Source organism: Schistocerca cancellata, chromosome 2 (genome assembly GCF_023864275.1).
Source record: "Schistocerca cancellata isolate TAMUIC-IGC-003103 chromosome 2, iqSchCanc2.1, whole genome shotgun sequence".
In the NCBI taxonomy this organism is placed as follows: Eukaryota; Metazoa; Arthropoda; class Insecta; order Orthoptera; family Acrididae; genus Schistocerca; species Schistocerca cancellata.
The window spans coordinates 822,270,273-822,287,936 of record NC_064627.1 but is presented as its reverse complement, the minus strand read 5'-3'; the positions used below and the strand labels follow the sequence as shown (position 1 = coordinate 822,287,936).

General features: G+C 45.5%; 1 protein-coding gene across 1 annotated transcript in view; it reads left to right on the top strand.

Moving 5' to 3' along the window:
- The window catches only part of LOC126158956 (glutamyl aminopeptidase-like), a 478,517-nt gene that overhangs the window by 5,344 nt on the left and 455,509 nt on the right, over window positions 1-17,664 (top strand). Inside the window, exon 3 of the mRNA XM_049916478.1 lies at window positions 15,160-15,364. Within this exon, the coding sequence (XP_049772435.1) occupies window positions 15,160-15,364 (205 nt within the window). The remainder of the gene's footprint in view (window positions 1-15,159; window positions 15,365-17,664) is intronic.

The window sequence follows — 17,664 nt, the reverse complement described above, 5'->3', positions numbered from 1 at the left end:
GGCTGTTTGTCCGTCTTTGGAAGGAAATACATAACTGATTCTGCGTATCAGGGATCCAATAGTTTGTTGCTAGGTTTTTGGAGACATGTGGCATTATACGCACAGGTCATGTAATTCGCTTCGTGTAAATAACGGGCCGCTTATTTGCATACGTGGTGACGGTGCCCGATAGCTACCGAGATAGTTTCCATAGGATTTGCATTAGGCAAATTTGGTCCCCGAGAGATCAACGTGAGTTCACTATAATGCTCTTCAAACCACTGTAGCACGGTTCTGGCTCCGAGATATGGACAATTGTACTGCTGAAAGATGACATCGCCGTCGTGGAAGACATCAAGCATGAATGAATGCAGGTGGTTCGCAGCTGTCAGCGTGTCCCATGCAAGCGCAGGACAATGTCTCCCATAGCATAATACTGCTCCCATCAGCCTTCGTCCATGGCGCGCTGCACGTTTCGAGCCGCCGTTCACCACTATGACTGCGTTTGTAGAGACGACCATCGCCCTAGTGTAGCAAAAGTGTGATTCAGCGAACAGCCGACACTTTCCCATTGATCGACGATCGAATCCTGATGGTCCCGTGCCCAATGCAATCGTAACTGACGATGTCATTCGATCGGCATGAGAACATGTAGGGGTGATCTGGTGCAGAGCTCAATGTTCAGTGTTGTACGGAAAGAGGTGTGCTCCAGACCACTTGTGCGTGCACCAGCATTGTGCTCTTCTATCCCGGTTTACATAAGAGACAAGCCTCCGAACCCCCCATTCTGTGAAGAGTCGTGGACGTCAAACCATTTAGCGCCTACTGGTAGTTTCACTGCATTTCTACCTCTTTCCGTAGATGCTCAAGACAGTAGCACGTTATCATTCGACCAACTTCGCCGTTTTGGAGATATTCGTTCACAGGCTCCGCATGAGAATAATCTGCTCTTCGTCAAACTCGCTTATCTCAATATACACTACTGGCCATTAAAATTGCTACACCAAGAAGAAATACAGATGATAAACGGGTATTCATTAGACAAATATATTATACTAGAACTGATATGTGATTACATTTTCACGCAACTGGTCAAAGGCGCTGCAGTCATGGATTGTGGGGGTGATACCGGCGGAGGTTCGAGTCCTCCCTCGGGCATGAGTGTGTGTGTGTTTGTCCTTAGGATAGTTTAGGCTAAGTAGTGTGTAAGCTTAGGGACTAATGACCTTAGCAGTTAAGTCCCATAAGATTTCACACACACTTGAACTTTTTTTTTTTCACGCAATTTGGGTGCATAGATCCTGAGAAATCGGTACTCAGAACAACCACCTCTGGCCGTAATAACGGCCTTGATACGCTTGGGCATTGAGTCAAACAGAGCTTGGATGGCGTGTACAGGTACAGATGCCCATGCAGCTTCAACACGATGCCCCAGTTCATCAATAACCTTTTCAATTGGTGAGAGATCTGGAGAATGTGCTGGCTAGGGCAGCAGTCGAACATTTTCTGTATCCAGAAAGGCCCGTACAGGACATGCAACATGTGGTCGTGCATTATCCTGCTGAAATGTAGGGTTTTGCAGGGATCGAATGGAGGGTAGAGCCACGGGTCGTAACACATCTGAAATGTAACGTCCACTGTTCAAAGTGCCGTCAATGCGAATAAGAGGTGACCGAGACCTGTAACCAATGGAACCCCATACCATCACGCCGGGTGATACGCCAGTATGGCGATGACGAATACACGCTTCCAATGTGCGCTCACAGCGATGTCGCCAAACACGGATGCAACCATCATGATGATGTAAACGGAACCTGGATTCATCCGAAAAAACGACGTTTTGCCATTCGTGCACCCAGGTTCGTCGTTGAGTACACCATCGCTGGCGCTCCTGTCTATGATGCAGCGTCAAGGGTAACCGCAGCCATAGTCTCCGAGCTGATAGTCCATGCTGCTGCAAAAGTCGTCGAATTGTTCGTACAAATGGTTGTTGTCTTGCAAACGTCCCCATCTGTTGACTCAGGGATCGAGATGTGGCTGCACGATCCGTTACAGCCATGCGGATAAGATGCCTGTCATCTCCACTGCTAGTGATACGAGGCCGTTGGGATCCAGCACGGAGTTCCGTATTACCCTCCTGAACCCACAGATTCCATATTTTGCTAACAGTCATTGGATCTCGACCAACGCGAGCAGCAATGTCTCGGTACGATAAACCGCAATCGCGATATGCTACAATCCGACCTTTATGAAAGTCGGAAACATGATGGTACGCATTTCTCCTCCTTACACGAGGCATCACAACAACGATTCACCAGGCAACGCCGGTCAAGTGCTGTTTGTGTATGAGAAATCGGTTGGATACTTTCCTCGTGTCAGCACGTTGTAGGTGTCGCCACCGGCGCCAACCTTGTGTGAATGCTCTGATAAGCTAATAATTTGCATATCACAGCATCTTCTTCCTGTCGGTTGAATTTCGCGTTAGTAGCACGTCATCTTCGTGGTGTAGCAATTTGAATGGCCAGTAGTGTATTTTTCCATTTGTAGTCCATATCTTCGCTAGGGTGATCCCCCATCCGTGTCTGCTCCGGTTACATACTTTTGTTACCTCGTCACCTGTCCACAACGCCACCAGGTGGCATTCATTATTGCGGTGGCCAGTGGTCATAATGTTTTGCCTGGTCAGTGTATGTGAGGATTGGAACTTCAATGATCGCAACTATTTGCTGACAACTTATACAAAATACGTAAATCTTTTGCTGCCCTTCAAAATAGTTACCAGCTTTGTGTAAACCCATCGCCAGTGACGTGGGACTCGTAGTATACGCTTAGCAGCGTCGATTGCGATAACAGAGTGGAGCAGTCTATTGCCTGACGAGTTTCTGTAACAGTTCTGATGCTGTTCATTTTTGGAACCAGATTAGAGAAAGAAACGGCGACGCTTTCTGCAGGACCCGTGCATAATTTTGCAGCCCAATGCTCTGGCGCATATGGTGAAAGTTGTGACTGATTTGTTCGACCGATGGGGCTGGGTAGTGCCGTACCACCCATGACACTCCCTGGACTTAAGCCCTTGTGACTTCAACTTGATTCCTGAAATTAGGAAAGCACTTCATGGCATTCGCTTCAGAACTGTTGCAGAGATTTGTAGGGCAATGGACCGGCGCACTCGAACTATTAACACAATTACCATTGCTAAGGGTTTCTTACGACTTCCACATAACTGGCAACGGGCTATAAGCAATGCTCATGATCACTTCGAAGGACAGTGTATCGTTGAAACATGTATCTGTTTTGTTGTAAATAAATGTGTGCGTCTCTTAAATCTAGAATACTACAGGAGGGAAAATACTACACATTTTATTCAAAGGAAATCATAACTTTTAGGTTATGCATTAGTTAATAAGAGTTATTAGATCTCCAGTGGTAAGCTACATAGCAAATTACAAAATGTCCTGTATTGTACCCTACTGCTATCGTAAGTCTTACGAGGGTTTAGAACTCTGCGATTAATGTCCCAACTCTCGTATGTATAACGGAAACGAATATGTGTCAAATGCAGAATTTGAAGGACAGGCCGTTCAAAAAATGCAATTATTTCGTATGTTAGCGGAATGAAGCCTTACCTAGATCACGGCTATTAATTGGCCGCAGCATACTATTCTCCAGCTGCCTGCCTCCAACAGTGATGTGGTAACGTGTTGCCAATACCTGCTTTATGCCGCGCACAAGCGCAAAACGTGAGCAGTCCTCCACAGTGCTTAGTCCAACATTACACGCGTTGTAAGAACTGTCGGCTGTGCAATTTGGCACCAGAGGGGTGAACGTGAGGTAATGATGGACAATCCAGTATACCAAAATTTGAAATGACAATAAGAATAGTGTTTATTAATGACTCCAGCAAAATTTATAGGGACATGAAATGTATTCGCAGCTGTATGAGAGAATGACAACAGTGAGAATTTGTGCCGAGCCGGGACTCGAACCCGGATATCCCGCTTTACGTGAGCGGTCGCCTTAACCGCTTTGGATATCTGTCCACGACCCACGGCCAGAGCCAAACTTCCAAATGTCGTCTTAAGGAACATTATGTCGTTCTTATTAACAACACAGGCACTGCGGCAACTTTATAGGTGATGTTCTTGAAAAAGGTCGTATGGTAAATTCTCCACACTGTTGAGAACTATGAAAAAAAATAGTAGACGTGTCGTTCAACATTTATTTGCTCGAGAAGAAATATACAAACAACAACTTTATAGGTGATGTTCCTGAAAAAGGTCGTATGGTAAATTCTCCACACTGTTGAGAACTATGAAAAAAGAATAGTAGACGTGTCGTTCAACATTTATTTGCTCGAGAAGAAATATACAAACAACAACTTTATAGGTGATGTTCCTGAAAAAGGTCTTATGGTAAAGTCTCCACACTGTTGAGACCTATGAAAAAAAAAATGGTACACGTGTCGTTCAACATTTATTTGCTCGAGAAGAAATATACAAACAACAAACATATCAAACAATAATTAGATAGCAGTAAATTGCGCGTTTTTACTTCATCCGTTGCAGCTTGTCTTATTTCTAAGAGCCAAATAACATCGAACCTATTTTTCTCAGTCAACAGATTTTAGTTTTTCAATGTTGGAACACTTTTATTAAGTCTTTATTTTCTTATTTATGCACAGTGTAGACATTTTTCTTTGTTCAGGCATTGTTAAACCTAAATACACTTTTGCGTTCAGATAATTGGTCTCAATTGCGGGACAACGCTTGTAGGAAAAATACCAGATCTTCATGCTAGCGTTGCAAGCCGGCCGAAGTGGCCGTGCGGTTAAAGGCGCTGCAGTCTGGAACCGCAAGACCGCTACGGTCGCAGGTTCGAATCCTGCCTCGGGCATGGATGTTTGTGACGTCCTTAGGTTAGTTAGGTTTAACTAGTTCTAAGTTCTAGGGGACTAATGACCTCAGAAGTTGAGTCCCATAGTGCTCAGAGCCATTTTTTTTTTTTTTTAGCTTTGCAATCTATGACGAAAATAAGCCAAACGATAAGGTAAAGATTAGGAAGACACAAAATCAAAAAATTCCCTTGTTGTAACATGCTTAAGGTTGGCGAGAATAGGTTAATTTCCAATGTCAGCAGACTACACTACATAGAGAATATCTAATATGGTACATTTCGTAATTTAATTCGTTTGTATATCATCAGCAGCGTCTATACCTTCAGACATCCATCCATATCTGGTTCAAATGGCTCTGAACACTATGGAACTTAACATATGAGGTCATCAGTCCCCTAGAACTTAAACTACTTAAACCTAACTAACCTAAGGACATCACACACATCCATGCCCGAGGCAGGATTCGAACCTGCGACCGCAGCGGTCGCGCGGTTCCAGACTGAAGCGCCTAGAACCGCTCGGCCACATCGGCCGGTCCATCCATGTCTGAAAGACATTTACAGTGAACTATACAGACACTGTCAAATGTAAACATTGCAGTGTATGTATTTCGTGCCAAAACAAGGCCAACTCACGATGAAGACATTGCCTCTCTCTATGCGGAAATCACACGAATGGGTCGGCCGTTGTGACCGAGCGGTTCTAGGCACTTCGGTACGTAGATGATGTGAGATACGGAAGTTTGGGTCGGCCCGGGAGGCATGCACCGATAGCCAAATTGTTAAGGCGACAGCTCACGATTAGCTGGAAATCCGGGTTCGAGTCCTCATTCAGCACAAATTTTCCCGTGTCTACAGTAAACCATACAGTTGATGTAATATTGCATTCGTAGTTTGCGAATACATTTCGTAAGTTCATGTCAGCTGAGCTAATGTCTGAGGGCAGAGTCGCGGAAAATGGACACGTAAAAGTGGAGGTCGGATGTATTTAGGCAGTTATATTGAGGAATATGTTATTTGATACATTATGAGTAACTAGAGGATGTAAATTGGAGAATCTTTCACCTTGATTAGAATTAAATTCATGGGCCATTATGTCAGCTAATGGATTCGTTTGAATATGCACTGTTAGCGTGGACATTGGCTCGCGGAATAATTCTTAGGCGACCTTACGGTATTTATAATCAGATTCGTACTGAACTGCTGAACCAACTCGTATAAACAGTGACTTCTCTGAAATAAAGTGCTTTTGATTTGTAATTTACATCAGTGTGAATGAGGGGGACATAGCTCGATGTGTTTTATTATTTGAAGACTGGTAAACTAAATCAACCGACACCTTTTTACGTACGGTATTCTTGTCATCACTAATTTGTGACAGCTAATGACAGGCACTTCTCGGACAGTAGGCACACCGTTTCTTTATTTCCAGTGCGAAATAAGTGTCCAAGGAATAGAAAAGCAACTGGAATCACTCAACAGAGGAAAGTCCACTGGACCTGACGGGATACCAATTCGATTCAACACAGAGTACGCGAAAGAACTTGCCCCCCTTCTAACAGCCGTGTACCGCAAGTCTCTAGAGGAACGGAAGGTTCCAAATGATTGGAAAAGAGCACAGGTAGTCCCAGTCTTCAAGAAGGGTCGTCGAGCAGATGCGCAAAACTATAGATCTCTGACGTCGATCTGTTGTAGAATTTTAGAACATGTTTTTTGCTCGAGTATCATGTCGTTTTTGGAAACCCAGAATCTACTATGTAGGAATCAACATGGATTCCGGAAACAGCGATCGTGTGAGACCCAACTCGCTTTATTTGTTCATGAGACCCAGAAAATATTAGATATAGGCTCCCAGGTTTTCTTGACTTCCGGAAGGCGTTCGATACAGTTCCGCACTGCCGCCTGATAAACAAAGTAAGAGCCTACGGAATATCAGACCAGCTGTGTGGCTGGACTGAAGAGTTTTTAGCAAACAGAACACAGCATGTTGTTATCAATGGAGAGATGTCTACAGGCGTTAAAGTAACATCTGGCGTGCCACAGGGGAGTGTTATGGGACCATTGCTTTTTACAATATATATAAATGACCTAGTAGATAGTGTCGGAAGTTCCATGCGGCTTTTCGCGGATGATGCTGTAGTATACAGAGAAGTTGCAGCATTAGAAAATTGTAGCGAAATGCAGGAAGATCTGCAGCGGACAGGCACTTGGTGCAGGGAGTGGCAACTGACCCTTAACATAGACAAATGTAATGTATTGCGAATACATAGAAAGAAGGATCCTTTATTGTATGATTATATGATAGCGGAACAAACACTGGTAGCAGTTACTTCTGTAAAATATCTCGGAGTATGCGTGCGGAACGATTTGAAGTGGAATGATCATATAAAATTAATTGTTGGTAAGGTGTGTACCAGGTTGAGATTCATTGGGAGAGTCCTTAGAAAATGTAGTCCATCAACAAAGGAGGTGGCTTACAAAACACTCGTTGAGTATTGCTTATCAGTGTGGAATCCGTACCAGATCGGGTTGACGGAGGAGATAGAGAAGATCCAAAGAAGAGCGGCGCGTTTCGTCACAGGGTTATTTGGTAACCGTGATAGCGTTACGGAGATGTTTAGCAAACTCAAGTGGCAGACTCTGCAAGAGAGGCGCTCTGCATCGCGGTGTAGCTTGCTCGCCAGGTTTCGTGAGGGTGCGTTTCTGGATGAGGTATCGAATATATTGCTTCCCCCTACTTATACCTCCCGAGATCACGAATGTAAAATTAGAGAGATTAGAGTGCGCACGGAGGCTTTCAGACAGTCGTTCTTCACGCGAACCATACGCGACTGGAATAGGAAAGGGAGGTAATGACAGTGGCACGTAAAGTGCCCTCCGCCACACACCGTTGCTTGGCTTGCGGAGTATAAATGTAGATGTAGATGTAGATCTGTTTGTAAGTGTCTTCCTTCGACAGATACGATTGTCTTCAAATTAAATAAATTATAGAACTTCGGAAAATGTACTATAAAAGACACTTAAAAATGGAATTCATTTTACCGAAACGTCTCATGCGCAATATAAACTAAATCAATAAAAATCAAGACTGGGAGCAACAAATGCATTGATGTTAAAACGAAACCAGTCTTTCCACGGTAACGGGCTATAAGCAACCGTTTTATAATGGACAAAAGAAAAACGGATCATTTAAGATGGCGCTTTAAGTCTCAGCCTAAAACGTAAGTACTACGTACAGCACGCGCAAGTTCTCCTGCCTGTAAACGGGTATGTCGTTAAGGAAAACCCATACTGTAGAAATGAAGCCACTGTGGTGATTACTCCGGCTCGTTAGCGTCAGTAATACGTTTCCAGCGGGCGGGAGCACTGGAAGTTGGAGGAAACTGGAGTAATGGCTTAACTGCGCAGCTCTTTTCAGCCCTCTTCCACGACTTCCCCGCGTTCCACTTTCTCCGTCGTTCCCGCCTCTTCACTCACGTCCATTTCTGCCGCTGCTCACAGCCCTGTCAGCCTCCATGTTACGTCTATTAGTCTTCTCTCCTCTGAGAAATATAAACAGTGTTATATTCTGCTGTAGCTATCATTGTTTCACTATTTCTCTCATTACTGTTGCATCTAATATCAAATACACCACCTTTTGTAAAAGGTCCGTCGCCAAGAAGATAATGATAAAATAGGAAAAATTTCTGGTTAACTGTGAGAAAGATCCTTGTGGCTTGTTATTGTCAGGATAAATAAATAAAGTATTGTACCTGTTTGGAAAGCATTAAAACGCCTGTTAGCTATTCCCTGTTCATTTTTTCTCCCTTACACCTGGAGTTAAGAATCGCAATAGTTTTTGCATACAAAGCCGTGACAACGATTAGCATAAAAGCAGGTATTAACAACTGTTGCAGGTCCAAAAGAATCGACCTTGGTGATAAACATGAAATGAGTATACATAAAAGCACTCTTTGAATAAAAATTAAAACGGAAGTCGCTGCTTGGAAGTCTTAGCCTAGTGGTACACAGAATGAGTCGTCAGAGTTAAGTGTTTGCCGCAAAGCTCTGAAGTTAACGTGCTCTAACAGGATAAGCGCTACTGACAGAGGGGCACCACAGGTACGTCTGGGTGGTTCCCCTCGCCTGAAGATGTGACAATCAATGACCACGTGTGTCTGATATGGAACTGACAAAGGATAATACGAGGGATTGCTGAAGGGTAATGCCTTCGAATTTTATATGGAAAACCCTTAAAGCTTTGAAAATAAAACAAACTTTATTAACGTTCTACATTTTTATTCTTCATATCTACACATTTGCAGTCCTCTGCCACTAGAGGGCCCTGAATTGCAGCGTGTAACATGGCGATGGGTAATTTAACTACGAGGATTGGAATTTAAATAGTGGCAACTATTTATTCACAACGGATACAAAAGAGTTACATGTTTGCACCTGTTACTGTCCTTCAAAGTAGTCACCAGCGTTGAGTAGAACCAGTTTCCAGCCATGTGGAAGGCGTAGTATACCGTTAGCAGAGTCTGTTCTGTTGATGACGCGAATGGAGCGGTCTACTGCTTGTCGAATCTCTGGAACAGTATTGAAGCAAATGCCACGAAGTGGTTCATTCATCTTCGCAATCAAATCAAAGTCACATGGACTTAAGTCCGGGGAGTATGGTGGATGGTACAGTACTTCCCAGTCCCATCGACCGAACAGAGCAGCCACAGCTTGCGCTATATGCGCCCGCGCATCGTTGTGCAAAATGATGGGTGGGTTGCGCAGAAAGTGTCGCCGCTTCTTTCGCAAAGCTGGTCGCATGTGATCCTCCAAAAACGAACAGTACTACTGTGCATTGACGGTCTGCCGTGGAGTATCGTACTGTGTTAGGATAACACCATCGCCGACCGCGGTGGCCGAGCGTTTCTAGGCGCTTCAGTCCGGAACCGCGCGACTGCTACGGTCGCAGGTTCGAATCCTGTCTCGGGCATGGATGTGTGTGATGTCCTTGGGTTAGTTAGGATTATGTAGTTCTAAGTTCTAGGGGACTGATGACCTCAGATGTTAAGTCCCATAGTTCTCAGAGCCATTTGAACCATTTCGATAACACCATCACAGTCGTACACGAGAATCACCATAATTTTCATCATACTGGAGCTCTGACGCATTTTCGACTTTCGCGGCGAACCTTAAGAACGCCACTCGTTGGATTGGCGTTTCAGTTTTGGTTCGTCCGATGTGGCCATGTCTCATCCAGTGTCACGATACGGCGTAAGAAAGCATCTCCTTCGCGCTCATAGCGCTCCAAGTGCGTCTGAGCAGCGTCGTAACGCATCCGTTTCTGCATTTCCGTCAAGTCAAGCGAAACCCATCGTGATGCAGTTTTTCGCATGCCCAGGATGCCTTCAGGATGCGAAGCACGCTCGTATGTGCTAATCCGGTTTCACGAATAGTACGGCGTCGATCACTGTCCACTAACGCGGCAACAGCACGCACTTCTTCTTCAGAGACGCTAGGACGACCTGCCCGATGCATGTCTGCCACAGTTTGCCGACCTTCGTTCAAGGCTTTTACCCAACGTGCCACTGTTCTGTACGGCAATGCCGATTCCCCGCACACTTCTTGAAGACTTTGATGACACTGTTGTGCTGTACGACTTCTGGCACATTCAATCTTGATCCAACTCCGTTGTTGCTGTTTCGAAAAGATAGTGACAGCGTTACGTTAGACCGCTCTCGATTGTGCGCACGCTGGTGACGTGGGACGGGCGAGTCCATTTGCTCGGAGGTATGGTAGGTATGTCAACAACGTGTGCTATCAGCGACAATAGGAGATTCCATAGCATAGTGTCTCCACAGCAGTGTTGCCACTGTTGAAGTCCCAACCTGCGTATGTTGGTGAGTGAGCAACTGCGTGCTGTAATCGCGTTTCGAATACGAAGAGTTCGTCTACGTATGATGCACCCTCTCCTTCAGCTTAACGTTGCCAGACCACACATGAGATCTGCGACACCTGCAACAATCCGACGTCTTGGTTTCACTGTCATCGATCATCCTTCATACCGATTTGGCCCCATCCGATTTTCATCTGTTTCCAAAACTTAAGGAACATCTTCGAGGACTTGGTTTTGGTAGTGATGGAGCGGTCCAAGCAGAGGTGAGGATAGGGCGCCATCAACAAAGTAGAACATTTTAACGTGACGGTATCAACAAACTAGTCTCTCGTTGGCAGAAATGTCTTCGCCGATAGTGTGACTCTGTCGAGAAATAAATGTGTAGACGTGAAGAATAAAGACGTAAAATGATAATAACGTAAGTTTTATTTAAAAAGTTTTAGTAGTTTTTACATAAAAATTCGTAGGCATTACTTTTCAACACTCTCTCGTAGATTCTCTTTATGAAGGACGAAAAGGAGACCGCCATGCTATCTAGACACTTTTATTGCTTGTAAGTTGTTTTTAGTGGCCACGGAGAGTTATTGTCCTCTTCCAAGCTTAAAAAAAACTGAAGTTACAGTCTAAACCACAAGCTGGATCCTAGTAACACCTTCAACAGGAAAGCAATGACGATTCTGGATAAAATATGTCCTCTTAACTCCCCTCCTCTGCCTACTCTCTAGTCTTCCCCACACTCTTCGACCCCCACCCCCACCCAATTTCCAAAACGTGCCCCTTCCCCTCCCCTCCCCTCCCTTTTCCTAAGTCACGCCTCTTTTTCAAAAGTAGGCCAATCAGAGAGCTTTAAGCTGACATGAATATTTAGCTCTCCCAATCACAGCTCAGTATTTTACTGTCACATCAGCTCATCCAATCACATTTCACAACTTCTTTATTGGGAATACGCCAATCAGAGAGCTTCTAAGCCAATTGTGTTACACATGTTTAACCCATTCGCAACTCAGCATTTTACTGCCCCATTAATTTGTCTGATCATGAAACTTCCTGGCAGATTAAAATTGTGTGCCGGACCAAGGCTCGAGCTCGAGAGGCAAAGGTCCCGAGTTCGAGTCTCGGTCCAGGACAAAGTTTTAATCTTCCAGGAAATTTCAAATCAGCGCACACTCCGCTGCAGAGAGAAAATCTCATTCTGGAAACATCCCCTAGGCTATAGCCAAGCCACGTCTCCGCAATATCCTTTCTTCCAGGAGTGCTAGTTCTGCAAGGTTCGCAGAAGAGCTTCTGTAAAGTCTGGAAGGTAGGAGACGAGGTACTGGCAGAAGTAAAGCTGTGAGGACGGCTCGTGAGTCTTTCTTACATAGCTCAGATGGCCGGCACAGTAGCTCAGCGTGTTCGGCCAGAGGGTTAGCTGCCCTCTGTAATAAAAAATCTGAGTGACTGGATTAACGATCAACTTCAATGGGTGTCACGGGACGTCCGCCCTAAACAAACGCAACGAACGGTAACGAACGAAATGAAATGATTTTTTTTAAAAAAGATGGTAGAACACTTGCCCGCGAAAGGCAAAGGTCCCGAGTTCGAGTCTTGGTCCGGCACACAGTTTTAATCTGCCAGGAAGTTTCATATCAGTGCACACTCCGCTGCATAGTGAAAATCTTATTCTCGTCCGACTATACTTCTTAACTCCTTTGGAAGCCACGCCCTCTGTTTTTTTGGAAATAGACAAGCAGAGAACTACCTATGGTAAGTATGGTCAGGAGATAACATCATCCTTGTCCAGTGATGTTGGCAATTTCATAATGTTTGCGGGGCATCAGACATATTCGAGCTATTGCCTACGTTAGTTTGTTTTCCATATGCCAGTGGTCTGCAACGGTCGACATTAAAATATTAGCAGCTTTGGAAGATATTATGAGCTTATTTTGCTACATTTTTTGTTTTCGATTTATGTGTCTAAAAATACTTGTATTGGTCTTGTGGGTGTTACGACATACACCAGCATAATGTTCTAGTTGGCTTTATTATTTTTGTGTGAATATTCTGTCTGAACTTGGAGGAACATATACACATTGAAAACAGAAATACGCAGTACTGACGTTCCACAACTATTCCACTGTAAATAAATATTATTGTGGAACGTAGATACTCTGTTCGTCAGGTTTTAATTTGGCTTTATTTCGTACTTTGATGTTTTTTGAGAAAGAACAAAAAGACTGGAAGTTTGTCATCTCCACCGCTAAATCAATAACTTATTTTAATTTTTCTGTCTTTGTAAGTAATGAGTAAAACAACTTGTTTATTTACTATTAGATACAGTTTTGCTCCGTAAGGCAGTAGTTGTAGCAAGCCTAGATGACATTTCAATAGTTACACTTCTGGAAAAAGTTGAGTGGTTACTACAACACACATAGGGAATACTAGTCCAGTTTGTTAAAAATATAGAATTCTTAACTTGGATGTAATCCACATCCACATGAATGACAATAGACAACATATATTTAGTACTGTTGCAGAACACCGTGAGAGCCGGCCGGAGTGGCCGAGCGGCTCTAGGCGCTACAGTCTGGAACCGCGCGACTGCTACGGTCGCAGGTTCGAATCCTGCCTTGGGCATGGATGTGTGTGATGTTCTTAGGTTAGTTAGGTTTAAGTACGTCTAAGTTCTAGGGGACTGATGACCTCAGATGTTAAGCCCATAGCGCTCAGAGCCATTTGAACCATTTTGCTGGTGCACTAATAACCTGTGTAGCCGCCAGAATGTTGGATGCAAGCATGCAAAAGTGCAGTCAGTTTGTGGGACGGCGTTCCGTGTCGGTTGCACTTGTCGGTGAATACAGGGACAGCTGTTTGTGGACGATGCTGGAGTTGTCCGATGATGTCCCATGTGTGCTCGACTGGAGACAGATCTGATGATCGAGCAGGCCAAGGCAACATGTCGACACTCTGTAGAGCATATTGGGTTACAACAGCGGTATTAGGGCGAACGTTATACTGTTAGATAACACCCGCTAGAATGTTATTCATGAATGGCAGCACAACAGGACGAATCACCAGATTGACCTACAAATTTGCAGCGAGGGTGCTCCTGCTGTCGTACGAAATAACGCCACACACAGTAAATGACCAAGACTGGCACAGAGTCAGACTCTGTTTTTATCAGACAACGCAGCAGACTTCCAACTTGCTCTCCAATGAGTTCTCGCTTGACAACACCAAAGTTGCAAATGGTGGTGGTTTGGGGTCAGTGAAATGCACCCTAGCCGGCCGCTGGTGGCCGAGCGGTTCTAGGCGCTTCAGTCTGAAAACGCGCGACCGCTACCGTCGCAGGTTTGAATCCTGCCTCGGGCATGGGTGTGTGTGATGTCCTTAGGTTAGTTAGGTTTAAGTATTCTAAGTTCTAGGGGACTGATGACCTGAGATGTTAAATTCCATAGTGCTCAGAGCCATTTGAACCATTTTTTTGAAATGCACCCTACAGGGCATCTGGCTCAGAACTGTCCTTGAAGCAACCGATTTGTAACAGTTCGTTGTGTCACTGTGGTTCCAGCCGCTGCTCAGATTGCTGCTGCAGATGTAGTATGATGCGACAGTCATACACCGAACACTATGGTCTTCCATCTCGGTAGTGACAAGTGCCCCACTGGAGCCCGGCCTTCTTGCGACCTCACATTCCCGTGACTACCACTGCCAGCAATCATGTACAGTAGCTATATTCCTGACAGGTCTTTCTGCACTATCGCAGTAGGTACATCCAGCTTCTCGCAGCCTAATTACACAACCTCCTCCAAACTCAGTGAAGTTTTGCTAATGATGTCTTTGTCGCCTTGAAGGCATTGCTGACTAACATCAGCCCATCACCTCCGGCCTCAAAGGTAACTGACGCTCACGACCGTGGCAGCGTGTATTTAAAGCAAACTTAATTTTCGTCCTCATTGTGGCGCTACTAGCGCCACGCTTACGCAACTGGCGCGAAATCTGGATAGACATCTTTCAGATGTAAAAACACGCCAACCAATTTTTGATTATGTCGCTCATATCCTTCTTGGCGTTCCGATATTTTCCCGTCAGTGTAATGATCTCGTACAGTGCTAAGAACTGTCAGAGGAAAATGTTTGTGCTCTACACAAACGTGCTCATCTCCAGACAAATATTTCACTTGTGGCGTATTCATAAAGGGATAGAAACCTAGGCAGTCTCCTTTCACCAAGCCGTGTAGATGAGTTGCTGAGGAGTTTGGGGGGGGGGGTGGTAGGGGAGAGACACTGGTAGGTGGGAGCCATGAGCTGAGTCTTGAATACGTGGGGACCTGTCAGGCGGATACAGAGACAAGTGCTCGAGTTGGATAGCTTGTGCGCGGTGTTCGTCGACAAGCTGCAGTACTCGTACTTATCAACCACCTGCTGTCCGCACAGGTTGCCAGAGGACGTGCAGCCGCTGCACTACGAGCTGCTGCTGAACCCCCAGCTGGAGGAGGCAACCTTCGTGGGCGCCGTGTCCATAACGGTGCAGACGCAGCGCGCCAGGGGCTGGTTGGCGGTGCACCGCAAGGGCCTCAACATCACGGAGAGCCGCATGATCAGGGTCCTGGACAGCGCCGAGGTGCCACTGCTCGAGCCCGTGAGTTGCCAACACTATTACGCTCTGGTTTAAAAAAAAAAAACAATTTTACGAGCCGGCCGCTGTGGCCGAGCGGTTCAGTCCGGGACCGCGCTGCTGCTACGGTCGCAGGTTCGAATCCTGCCACGGGCATGGATGATGGATGCTTGTGACGTCCTTAGGTTAGTTAGGTTTAAGTAGTTCTAAGTCTAGGGGACTGATGACCTCAGATGTTAAGTCCCATAGTGCTCAGAGCCATTTGAACCAATTTAACGTGACGAAAATTCCAGATATGCTGACAACACCAAAACGGAGTTACTCGTCATAAACTAAAGTTGGTAGGCGTGTTTCTAAACCTGAAAGATTATGTTTGTTCAGATTTCACGCAAGTCGCATAAGAGTGGCGCCAGTAGCGTCACTGTGAGGATTCAAATCAGGTTTTCTTTAAATACACGCTGTAACGGTCGTAAGCGTTAGTTAAGTTTGATTGTGGACGTGGTGATTTGATGTTAGTAAAGAATGCCTTCAAGGCGCCAAAGAGACCACTATCAACGCCTCACTTGATCTGAATGAGGTAGTCTGATAAGGGCTACGATAAGCTGGACGTTTCTTTTGTGATACTGCAGAAAGACTTGGCAGGAATGTAGCCACTGTACATGAATGTTGGCAGCGGTGGTCACCAGAATTTACAGTCGCAAGGAGACCGGGTTCCGGAAGGTCACGTGGCACTACCAAAAGGGAAGAGCATCGTGTCCGGTGTATGGCTCTGGCGCATCGTACTGCATCTGCAAAACAAAACAAAAATAATGGTTCAAATGGCTCTAACACTATGGGACTGAACATCTGAGGTCATAAGTCCCCTAGACTTAGCACTACTTAAACGTAACTAACCTAAGGACATCACACACATCCATGCCCGAGGCAGGATTCGAACCTGCGACCTTAGCAGCAGTGTGGTTCCTGACTGAAGCGCCTAGAACCGCTCGGCTACAACGGACGGCTGCATCTGCATCTGCAATTTTTGCAGCAGTTGACACCATAATGGCGCAACGAACTGTTACAAATCGGTTATGTCAAGGACAGCTCCGTGGTAGACAGCCTGTAACATGCATTCTACTGACCCCAAACCACCGCCATTTGCAGCTTCAGTGGTGTTAGGCGAGAGCTCATTGGAGGGCAGGGTGGAGGTCTGTTGTGTTTCCTGATAAAAGCTGGTTCTGCCTCGGTGCCAATTATAGCCATGTGTTGGTTAGAAGTAGGCCAGTTGCAGGTCTGCAGCCAACCTGTTTGCGTGCTAGACACACTGAACCTACACCTGGAGTTATAGTCTGGCGTGCGATTTTATAAGACAACAGGAGCACTCTCGCGTTTATCCCACGCACCCTGATTGCAAATTTTTACGTGGTTCTGGTGATTCGGCTTGTTGTGCTGTCATTCATGAACAGTATTCCAGGGGCGTTTCCCGTCAGGATAACGCTCACCCACGTACCTCTCTAGAGAGTGCCGACATGTTGCCTTGGCCTGCTTGATCACCAGCTCTCTCTTCTGTCGAGCACATGTGGGACATCATCGGCGACAAGCCCAGTGTCATCCACGAACAGCATTAGCCCTCCCTGTATTCTGACATCCGGCACTTGTACAACACAATGCATGCACCTTTGCATGCTTGCATTCAACATTCTGATGGCCACGCCGGTAATTGTTCAAATGGTTCAAATGGCTCTGAGCACTATGGGACTTAACATCTGTGGTCATCAGTCCCCTAGAACTACTTAAACCTAACTAACCTAAGGACATCACACACATCCATGCCCGAGGCAGGATTCGAACCTGCGACCGTAGCAGCCGCGCGGTTCCGGACTGAGCGCCTAGAACCGCTAGACCACCGCGGCCGGCCACGCCGGTAATTGATGTACGAGCATTTCTCATTGGCAATAGCTTATATCGCGCATACATTAACCCCTAATCTTGGCAGTGTTAATAACTTAAATATGTTACCTAGACAAATGTACTCCCAAAATTTCATTGTGTGCGTGTGTGTGTGTGTTGTGGTCTTCAGTCCAGAGACTGCTTTGATGCAGCCTTCCATGCTACTCAATCCTGCGCAAGATTCTTCATCTCGAAGTAACTATTGCAACCTACATCCTTCTGAATCTGCTTAGTGTGTTCATCTCTTGATCTCCCTCTACGGTGTTTACCCTCCACTCTGCCCTCCAACACTAAATTGGTGATCCCTTGATGCCTCAGAACATGTCCTACCAACCGATCCCTTCTTCTAGTCAAGTTGTGCCACAGATTCCTCTTCTCCCCAATTTTATTCA